This window comes from Zonotrichia albicollis, chromosome 13 (assembly GCF_047830755.1).
Source record: "Zonotrichia albicollis isolate bZonAlb1 chromosome 13, bZonAlb1.hap1, whole genome shotgun sequence".
Taxonomy (NCBI): Eukaryota; Metazoa; Chordata; class Aves; order Passeriformes; family Passerellidae; genus Zonotrichia; species Zonotrichia albicollis.
Window position 1 is genome coordinate 7226891 of NC_133831.1, and position 9754 is coordinate 7236644.

A 9754-nucleotide genomic window follows, 5' to 3' on the forward strand; every position below is an offset into this window, starting at 1 on the left:
ATCTACTGGGACTAGAGCTGTTTTTTCACATGGCCATGAAGTCCTGGCCTGGGCCCACCTGGATGTTCCCAGGGCTCAGGGTTGAACACTTTGAACCATGTCTGAGGTTCATGGGAGCAAGTCCCACAGCCAGTGGGGGCAGGTGGGGAGAGCAGACACCTTCCCAGGCAGGTGGGGAGAGCAGACACCTTCCCAGGCAGGTGGGAGTGTGGCCAGCTGGGCAAGCACACCATGAGCCCCAGGGAGGACAGAGTGCGCCTCCCCAAGCTGAGGTTGAGCCCTTCACTGAGCATCCCCCTAGCACTGTAGCCACCTCACCCAGGACTGGGGAACATCAGCCCCCTCTGTCCTGGTCAATGGGGTGTGTAGTGTGTGCATTATCCCCTGTGTCCTGGGTGATCTCCTGGGCTGGCACAGGGTGCAGGGAGCCAGGTCTGGGGTGATGCTGAACCTGGGGGTGGATCCCTCCCTCTCTGTGCCACCCACATACCCCAACCCTCCAGGGAGCAGAGCTGGACACTGGGGTGCAGAGTGCAGAGCTTAGGCCTTTATTTCCAGCAGTGGTACCATGCAAGGACAGTGGGATGTGGCCCATCCCAGGGTGGGAAGCGTGGCAGAGCATGGAGGTCTCCCTGCAGGGGCTGGGCAGGATGTAGGCAGAGACAGACTGCTCCTGATCTTCATATGGCACTGGGGAGGAGATGCCAAGGCCTGGGCAGCAGCACAGGAGGGAGGGAGAGCCAGTGCTCAGGGTGGTGCTGCCCTTCATGGAGGAACCTTGGAGCAGGACAACACACCAGGCACAACCATGCTCTCCATGCAGCTTGGGAGCCTCCAAGTCCAGTCCTCCTCCTGGCAAATGAGCCAGAGCCAGGGGTTTGGCAGGTCAGCAGGAACTCGGAGCTGTCCCTTTGTGCCAGCAGGGCTGATGGCACTGTCCAGGATGGGGAGACCACCTTGTGCTCTTCTCCTCAGCATCCCTGAGCCATGACGAGCTGGCTCAGCTGCTCCTCACTGGCCATGCAGGGCCCAGCCTGGTGGAGCAGCAGCACCCAACCCCAGGGCTGAGCCCAGGGTACCTCCCATGGCTGAAACTCTCCTGCCAGCCTGGTCCCAGCAAGGCTCCAGTCTGCCTCAGAGCTGGAATGGTGACTGTCTTCATGGCTAGTGTGGGAATCCTTAAAATCTGAGGGTTTTGGGAAAGCTGGAAAAGTAGGCCTTAGAAACAGAAATAGCAAAGAAACTTGGAGCTGGCTGGGACACACTGGTTCAGGGGGCTGTCTGGAGATTTGGGAAAACCCAAACATCTCTGCAGCCCCATGGAGATGTGAATTTGTCCCAGCTGCAGATTCCTGTCCATTCTGCAACTCTTCTTTCTCCTGCAGGCAATGGGCCTGAGCAGCCTCAGTCACTGTCCCAGCAGGCCACCAAAACAGCTACAGGTTGGATTTCCCCCAGTCCAGGTATCCCAGGACTGGTGCTTGCAGGGGACAGTCTTCTCATGGGGCAAGATCAGAGGAGAATGGCCTTTATCCAGACTGTCCCCAACACAGTGCTGTGTGTAGGGGATGCCACATGTCACCTGTTCTCCCCCTGCACAGCCCCTAGCTGGGCCAGCAGGGCACCAGTGCCAGGCAGGGTCAGGCACACTTGCCCTTGCGAAGGCAGAAGGGCAGCTCGGGCACAGGGACCAGGATGGTGCTGAAGATGGGCCGGTAGCCCTCGGGCAGAGCCTGGGGGTGCTGAGCCATCATCTCCAGCACCACGTGCCGCACCTCCTTGGAGACGTCCCCGCGGATGTCCAGCAGGGTGGAGATGTGCTCGTCACTGGGGAGAGAGCCACGGGTGAGTGAGCACTGCTCGTGTCCTGCAGACCTCCCCCCATGCACAGAAGCCAAAGCCAGGGGAAAACTGATACTTTGCACCAGGCCAAGTAGCATTTTCTTGAAAACAATCCCCCCTCACCAACCTTTTGAATTTGGTTTTGACATTTCCAATTTGGTGTTTTGTTACTTTTCACAGTTTGTTTGGCCACCAAATACAGATGTGCAAATGCCACAGCAGAACTGCTGTTTTCTGTCTTCACCCTTGGCCTTTTTTTTCAAGAACCCCTCAAATCTGGAGCATGGGAAAAGGAAACCTCAAGGAGAAGGGGGTAAAGACTCAGGTTTCTGCCTGCTCTGCTGTGTCACCTCAGAGGGTGCAGGCCAAGAGTGGCTCTCCTGGGCAGGCTCACACCCATCCCCTCCTGCAGGGAGTACCTTACCTGACATCGGGGTACTTGGTGACGAAGCCCAGCACCTCCAGGCTGAGTAGTGCTGGGTCTTTGAGGCAGATCAGCTCCCGCAGGGCAAAAAGGGCCTCCAGGCTCTGCTGGCCCCGGTCCAGGCCCTGGGAGGGAAAGCAGCCACGTGTGAGACCCAGAGGATGTCACTGCAGTGGCTGGGGAGCCAGCTGCATCCTCAGTGCCCACGTGGGGACCTGAGCCCCTGCAGCTGCTGTCTTCCCACTGAGCATGTCCCACCCATCAGGGGCTGCTGGGCAGGGTGATGGTCCCCAGAGTCCCTAATCCAGCCAGTTCCTCCCATATTGGCCTCACAACCACCCAAGTGTGACAGCCCCATTTGCTCGTGGGCTGTGGGCTGGAGGGGAGCAGGAGGGTGAGGTGATGCTCCCTTTCCATGGTGCAGCCCCAGCTCCCCACGCAGCCAGGCTGCTCTCACCAGGCCACAGAAGAGCTCCTGGAGCTGCGTGGCGTCCTGCAGCAGGCGGTGGCACAGCTGGCCCCGCTCCTCCCGGTTCTTGCACACCATCTTCCTCTGCAGCAGCGCCCGCAGGTACTGGTTGGCCACCAGGAGCTCGCTCTCGGCCAGCAGGAGCTGGGCAGGGGACAGCTGTTAGTGCTGCCATCGCCTGCATGTCCAGACCCAGCTCCCCAGGGAAAGGCAGAGGCAAAAACAACACCAAGCCATGGGAACAATCTCCTCGGAAGCCCCCTGACCGAAGGGACAGAGAAAACAGGTGGATCTGGGGGAAGCCCTGAACATCTCCATGTGGTGGTGCTCTCTGCACTGCCCCAGAGGACACAGACTCCTGCATCCCCAGCATCCTGCACCCCAGCACGGTGCCCACTGCCCAGCCTCCCTGTCAGACAAGCAGCAGCTCCAAGGAGGTACCGTGAACACGGGTTTCCTGACGCGGGAGAAGTCCTTTGCATACTTGTCAATCACTTCACACATGCTGCCGACCAGCTGGGACCCGGAGAGCCACTTGCGGGAAGGCAGCTGCAGGCAGAGGGGCTGCAGGGAGCAAGGAGCAGTGTCTGTGCAGTGTCTGTGCCCTGCACCATCGCACAGCTGCCAGCTCAGGGCAGCACAACACCCACAGCTGCTGCCTGGCACCATGGGCACTTCGCCTTGCAAAGCCCCAGAGCCCCTGCTGCCCAGGGTTTTGGCCCAGCCAAAACTCAGTGTAAAATCAGCAGTGTGGTTAAGGTTGGGAAATTATGGAAGCACTGGGGCTGTCCCTCCCTGACACTCTGAGAGCCTCCTTTTGGGGCTTTATCTGGGTCATGATGCACATCTGAGGTGTAGGCAGCAAGCTGCTCCTCACACACCTGCTTTTGGCCTGTCCTGCCTATTTTTAATTTCCACTCCTCCCCACCTCCCTTGTGTAGACATAACATGTTTTTTGATTTCCTACTCCTGCCCTGCTGTCCTTGCCTGTCTTCCTGCTTGCAGGCACACACTCCTTCTGTCTCTGCTAGGGCCACTGCTGCCTGCAAGCTCTTCACCTTTTGGCTCTTCCTTTGTTTTCATGGCATTCAAGCCCTAAATAGTAATGCCGTTAATTATTCCAGGTTTTTGGTCCAGACTCCAGGAAAGCTAAATTTGACTACACTAGCAGGAAACGACTCAGGCAGCTGCACATGGATTTGTATCCTCCACACAGACTTTGCTGCTCTCTAGCTGGTTTTCTGCCATGGAACAGCCAGAAGGAGCTGAGGCAGCTCGGGGGGGCTTTGGCTGTGGGCTCTGTCTGTTGGTGATTTGGGGGCCATGAGCCATCTGCCCAGCGATACGGGGTGCTGCTGTTGGTGACAGACATCGGGTGCTTTATCAAGGTCTGGGGGACAGGCTGGCAGAGATGTCTGCAGGGTGATAGCAGGGTACAGAGTACATGGCAGGGACCCTGAGCAGGAATGAACTCGAGTTGCAGTAGGGCTGTTATTGCTGGGCTCAGCTTTGTCGCAGCCCTGTCGGCCTCAGGTGCTGGACCAACATACCTGCAGGTCCAGGAGCAGTTCCTCCAGCAGCAGCTGGGTGGCTTTCTTCTGCATCCTGTCTAGAGCAGCCTGCAGGGAACCCGGGACTTCTCTGCTGGCAGTGTCAGGGTGCAGGGAGGAGACAGCATTGCTAGGAGAGAGAAGAGAGGGCACAGGTAGCCTGGGAAGCATAGTGTGAATGCTGCCCCAGCGAGGATGGGGGTGGGTGTTGCTACAAGAGCTCCCAGGTGCTGGTGCAGCTTACCTGAGAGCCAGGTTGTTGTTGAGCACGGCCAGCAGGTGGGAGATGTAGTACTTGGGAACGGCCCGGTCCTGCTGGTGCTCCTTCCCGCACTGCACCAGCGCTTCCCGCAGGCTGCAACACAGCGAGGCAGAGGAACCGTGACAGGCAGGCAGAGCCACCACGGGCACCTGGCCCTGGCATGCTCCTGGAAACACATGGACCTCCCACAACCGTCCCAGCTCCCTTGGGTCCTGTCAGATCCTGCCACCAGGTTGGAGAGTGACAGGTTGTTGGGCAGGGTGGGGCAGTGGGACCCATTCTGGATCCCCTTGGGAGGGCTCAGCAGACAAGCATTTGGGGCAGCAGGCCCTGAGAGCTGATGTCCCCAAAGGCTGAGACAGCAGCCCCATGAGCAGACAGGCTGCTGAGCTTTCTGTGACCTGGGTGAGCATTGGGTGCCCCACAGCAGATCTCCACCCCCACCTGTGATGCTCATGGCCCCAGGGTCTGTGAGGGTGGGCAGGGGTGTGAGTAGCTCCACTGACCGGCCCAGGAATGCCTCAAGCTCCTCCAAGGCCATGTTGTAGATTTTCTGCTGCAGAGAGTCAGTGATCAAGGAAGCCACCTGGATGTTCTCATTCAGCATCTGCAGCACAAGAGGAAAGTGGAGGTGATTCAGGGAGAGCCTGCAGGCTATGGAATCCTTTCTGGGAGGCCTCAGCATGGCCATGCCCCATCTGTACCCATGTTCTTGGGGTCCCACCTGCATGACAATGGCAGGCAAGGCTGACTGGAAGAAGCCCTCATGGTCTGTCTCAGGTTCCTCTTCCCTGAACCATTCCTTGAACTCCACATCCAGGGTCCTCTGCATCCACTCGAACACACTAGCCTGCAGGATGGACACCCCCACAGGCAGCCCAAGAAGCCAAGTACAGACTCCCTTGAGGCCCAACATAGCACAGCAAGTCCTGGGCCTCATCCCAGGCTCATGATGAGCAGATGCTTGGCTCAGTGGGAGTCAATGTCCTGCTCACTCACCTTGACTTTCATCACATATCTCCTCTCTGTCTGATCCACAAGCTCAGAGGACATCAAGGGATCCAGAGCAGAAACATCCACTTCTGGGAGGAGGTCAGGGTGACCCATCATCTCTGGGCTGGAGGGCAGAGGTGGAGCAGGGTTGGGAAGACCTGTTTTCCAGGAGTTCCTACCTGTCCCTCTGCCTTCCTGGTCATCACCCCCTGGCAGCCAGAGACACTCTCCCAACCTATCCATGAGCTGGTGAACAACCCAGCTCTCCACAACCTCCCTCACTCGGTTGGTGCTGACCTGTGGTACACACGGAGCGCCCACTCAAGGAGAAGGAAGAGTCCCTGTTTGTCCAGGTCCTCCCGCAGGATCTCCTGCAGGTGGCTGCTGAGGGCCTGGTGGTAGGTGGCAGTGCAGACGCTGAGGATGTTGTAGTGAGCTGGGACACACTGGACCATCAGGTCCTTCACCACACACAGCTCACACACGATGTCTTTCTGCAGCGCTGCCAGGTGCTTGGCCAGCCCTGGCCCCTCAGCATCCAAGCGGGGAGCACGGAAGCGGCCTCCTGTGATGGTGTCCTGGAGGACCTGGTAGAACTTCTGCCTCCAGCCCTTTGGGCGGCCAGGGGGCAGGAAGGTGGCCTCCAAGAGCAGAGTGTCATCTATTTTCTCCTCCCTCTCGATGATCCTCACAGCAGTGACAAAGAGAACGGGGTCCTCACGCACCAGCCGCAGGCTGCTGCCCACAATGTCCCACAGCTGCTTGGCCAGGCTCTCGTTGAGGTCCTGCAGGCCACTGAAGTAGGACAGCACAGTTGCCTGGGCACCGGAGAGCCCGCGGAGGTGCAGCTGAGAGAGGATGTCATCCCGGAGTTGCTCCACCATCATGAGCTCCACATGGGCTTCCAAGAGATGCTGCCCATGGAGCAGCTGCAGGATATGGGAAAAAACCTCGTGGACTGTGGGAGAGGGAGAGATGCCAGCACTGAGTGTGGAGATGAAGGGGTTTGCACCAGGGACATAGATGCAGGTTATCAAGGAGATGGTGAGGGGAAAGGTCTGGGGCTCTGGGAACACCACTGGATCAGGCCCTGAGGAAGCAGGGACATCTCCATTCACCCAACTGGCAAAGCCTGAGTGACCTGCTCAGGCTTTACCACCAGCCCTGCACAGAACCCATGGTTGGACTGAGGTTTCCCCCAGTGCTTTCCAGCCCAAATGGACCAGGACTGGGCCACTGCCTTACCCGAGAAGATCTGGGGCAGCACCTGGACCACTGAGGCCAGCTGCACGTGCTCCTCCATCAGCTTCCTCATCTGCTGGAGGCCCTGGAAGTGGTCTGCGCTGTCGAGCAGGGCCCACCGTGCAGCGCCCAGGTCCTGGCACACGCCCTGCACCTCCTGGGCTGCCGAGCGCAGCTGCTCCAGCCCTGCACTTACCCCCTCCAGGTAGGACTGGACAGTTGACTGGGGAGCAGAAAAGGATGGAGGGCACTGAAGCAGCTCCAGAAGGCAGGAGAACCCCACACCATTTGCCCCAGCCCTGCACAATCTGTGTTGCAGCCCCTCAAGGTCCAGGATGAACAGTAATCTGATGTCTCTCTCAGTTTTAAAAGATTACTTTGTTTCTGCAAAGGAGCAGTGGGTCACAGGGCCCCTATGTGCCCCCAAGTCATGAAGGACCTCAGTGGCCATATAAACCCTCCTCCCAAATGGAGTGCCATCATTTCCAGCCCTGCAGTGGCACTGGCACATCTCCGTGCCCTATCTACTGATTTAATTCCCCGCTCCTGGTGCAAAGAATTCCCAGAAGCAAGTTGCTTTCACTGAGGCTTCCCAGACAATTCATCCAGAGTCAGAATAGGAGAAACCATCTCTAAAATTATCAGGAGAAAGTTATGGTGCTCAGACTGATTCAGTCCTGACATTAATAATTCCTTGGGTCATGCAAAAGGGGATGTGGATGAGGAGGCAGGAGTGCAGGGGGACTGGAACAGCCCTTACAAATATGTAGAGATGCAGTTTTCTCTGTGGAGACCCAGAGACAGGGACAGGCTGGAGCTCTGTGCCTCCTCCCAGCTGTGGGGCAGGGCAGCCTTTGGGGCTGGGACAGGGCAGTGATGGGGTGTGCTGAGTCCTGCACATGGAATGTGCTGAGCCCCCTTGGTGTTTTATTTTGAAGGATTGTCAGAGACACAGCAGACTCCTTTTAACACTTCAGGCAGTGCCTGGGGGTAAGGCAGAGGGTGAAAGGGGTCTTCTCCCTCTGGCAATTACACTTCACCCACCAAACACCAGCCAAAGGAATAGATTTAGCCAAAAGAGGACATACAGAGGATTCATGGCACAAGAGGGGACCCTGGCTGGGATCCCTGCCTGAGGCTGCAAGTGCCCGTGGGATGGGCAAACACACACCTTCAAACGGGACTGGATGGAGTTGTTCCTCTGTGTCTCCCGTCTCCGGTAGTGCCCGAGCCCCTCCAGTTTCTCGGGGCGGTAAAACACCCCCGAGGCCCATTTCAGAGCAGCTCCTCTCGCCAGCTTCTCAGCCTTCTCTGCTTCCGGCCACTCCTCGTCTGGGGATGAAGCCAGGGGTCAGTGAGCACAACCAAGGGGCAGGAAGGGCCCCTGAGGCCCGAGGCAGGAAGCTCACTGCCAGTGCACTTCCAAGCACACACAGATGTGGGAAGCTGGGCAGCGTGGCACCAAGAGGGTCGTTCTGCAAGGGTGCCCCAAGATGCCACCACCACGGCTGTGGCAGCAAGAAGCAAAGCTGCCCTGGGGTGCTGTGACTCAGCCTGCTGGCTCAGATTGTCCCCAGGCCAGCTGCTCCCCCAAACACAATGCTGGGTTGTCTGGGGGGGTCTGATGCCATTTGGGAAGCTGTGAGCAGGGTTGAGACTCCAGCAGTGAGTCAGCAGGAGGGATGGGGAGATGGCAGCTCTCCCAGGAAGGAGAGCCAGGTTAAGGTGAGGATTGGAGACTCATGGTCCCCCCAAAGCACCCACACGGCTGTGTCCCCCTTGACACAAGGTCCAGAGCCATGCCAAAGAGCTCCTGGCCACAGTGGAGGGCTGAGAACCAGCACAGTTATCGCACACCATTCCCAGTCCCCAGTGCCTGGTTTCATCATTCCCCCACCCCATCCCATCCCCAGCCACTCCCTGCAGCCCCGCGCGGCTGTCACCCGGTGCCAAGCCAGGCTCCTGCCCTGCTGGGGAGCCGCTTGGGGACCAGGGGATTAGGGAGGAGGACAGCGGCTTTGAGGATAAGATGAGCGGTGAGCAGTACTGCCCCGGCGCCGGTATCACCATCAGGGAGCACAGCCAGGCTGCCACCCCGCAAGGACACAAGGCACCAGCCCCGGCACGGGGAAAAGAAGGGTGGAGGGGGTGAGGCAAAGGGCAGGGGAATCCCCAAAATGTGCTGCAAGCAGCAGCATCCCTTCCCTGCCCGGCTCGCCGGCTCCCCGGGGAGCATCATCCCCGTTACCTCTGGGGCTGGCGGCGCGCTCGTCCCCCGCAGACATGCCCATGGTGTGCAGGCTGCGCGGAGCTGCGGGGCAGGGCAGGGCTGCGGAGGAAGCCGGCTGCCGTTTCCTCAGCCGGAGCAGCCGCGCTCCTCAGGGCCTCATTGTGTTCCCGCAGCCGCGCTCAGGACGTCAGGAACGGGGGGCGGAGGGGAGGGGGGACACGGGAAGGCACCGCGACAGCCGGAGGTCTGGGCAATAGGAGTCACGCAACCAAAGGATCATTTAGGTCGGAAAAGCCCTCTAGAATAATCGAGTACCAACCGATAACTGCCAAGCCCACCACTAAACCATGTTCCTAAGTGACACATCCACACGCCTTTTTAACGTGTTCAGGGATGGCGACTTCACCATCGCCCTAGGCAACATTTTCCAGTGCCTGACCATCCTCTAATGAAGAAATTTCCCCTAATAGTCAATCGAACCCTCTCCTGACTCAACTTGAGGCCACCGGCACCCCCTCTTCTCCGGACGCTCAGCCCTGTCGGTGCCCGCAGCACTGCCCCGTCGCACCCACCCTGGCTCGGGGAGGACAGCGGGGTCCAGACCCCAGTGCGCCCACAGTGCGAGCCCACTCGAGGGTGGATCCACCATGAAGGGATGCGCTGTGCCAGCCTGACCCGGAGGCGAGAACGTGGGGAAGCACCCTGCATGGCTGCGGATGGACCTGGAGATGTGTCCCTGCCA

General features: G+C 58.9%; 1 protein-coding gene across 4 annotated transcripts; it reads right to left on the reverse strand.

Moving 5' to 3' along the window:
- Positions 1-36: 36 nt before the first annotated feature.
- EXOC3L1 (exocyst complex component 3 like 1) lies at positions 37-9429 on the reverse strand. Of its 4 annotated transcripts, XM_026795239.2 has the most exons (14): positions 9031-9429; positions 7954-8114; positions 6979-7005; positions 6786-6867; positions 5838-6498; positions 5547-5664; positions 5272-5397; positions 5054-5154; positions 4530-4640; positions 4286-4415; positions 3177-3299; positions 2724-2879; positions 2267-2391; positions 37-1827 (listed from the first exon to the last, which is right to left on the reverse strand). In XM_026795239.2, exons 1-14 carry the CDS (start codon positions 9071-9073, stop codon positions 1641-1643), a joined length of 2151 nt encoding a protein of 716 aa, XP_026651040.2. In that variant the 5' UTR covers positions 9074-9429; the 3' UTR covers positions 37-1640. The 4 variants fall into 4 exon arrangements, with proteins under 4 accessions (XP_026651040.2, XP_026651039.2, XP_026651041.2 ...); XM_026795238.2 differs by having other exon boundaries at positions 6786-7005; positions 9031-9411; XM_026795240.2 differs by lacking the exons at positions 6786-6867; positions 6979-7005 and having other exon boundaries at positions 9031-9425.
- Positions 9430-9754: the final 325 nt, after the last annotated feature.

Excerpts from the sequence above, each read along its gene's own strand:
- EXOC3L1 (XM_026795238.2), bottom strand. The coding sequence starts at position 9,073 with ATGGGCATGTCTGCGGGGGACGAGCGCGCCGCCAGCCCCAGAG. Across the intron at positions 8,115-9,030 it reads GCGCGCCGCCAGCCCCAGAG|ACGAGGAGTGGCCGGAAGCA; the intron begins GTAACGGGGATG and ends CTTCATCCCCAG. Across the intron at positions 3,300-4,285 it reads AACTGCTCCTGGACCTGCAG|CCCCTCTGCCTGCAGCTGCC; the intron begins GTATGTTGGTCC and ends TGCTCCCTGCAG.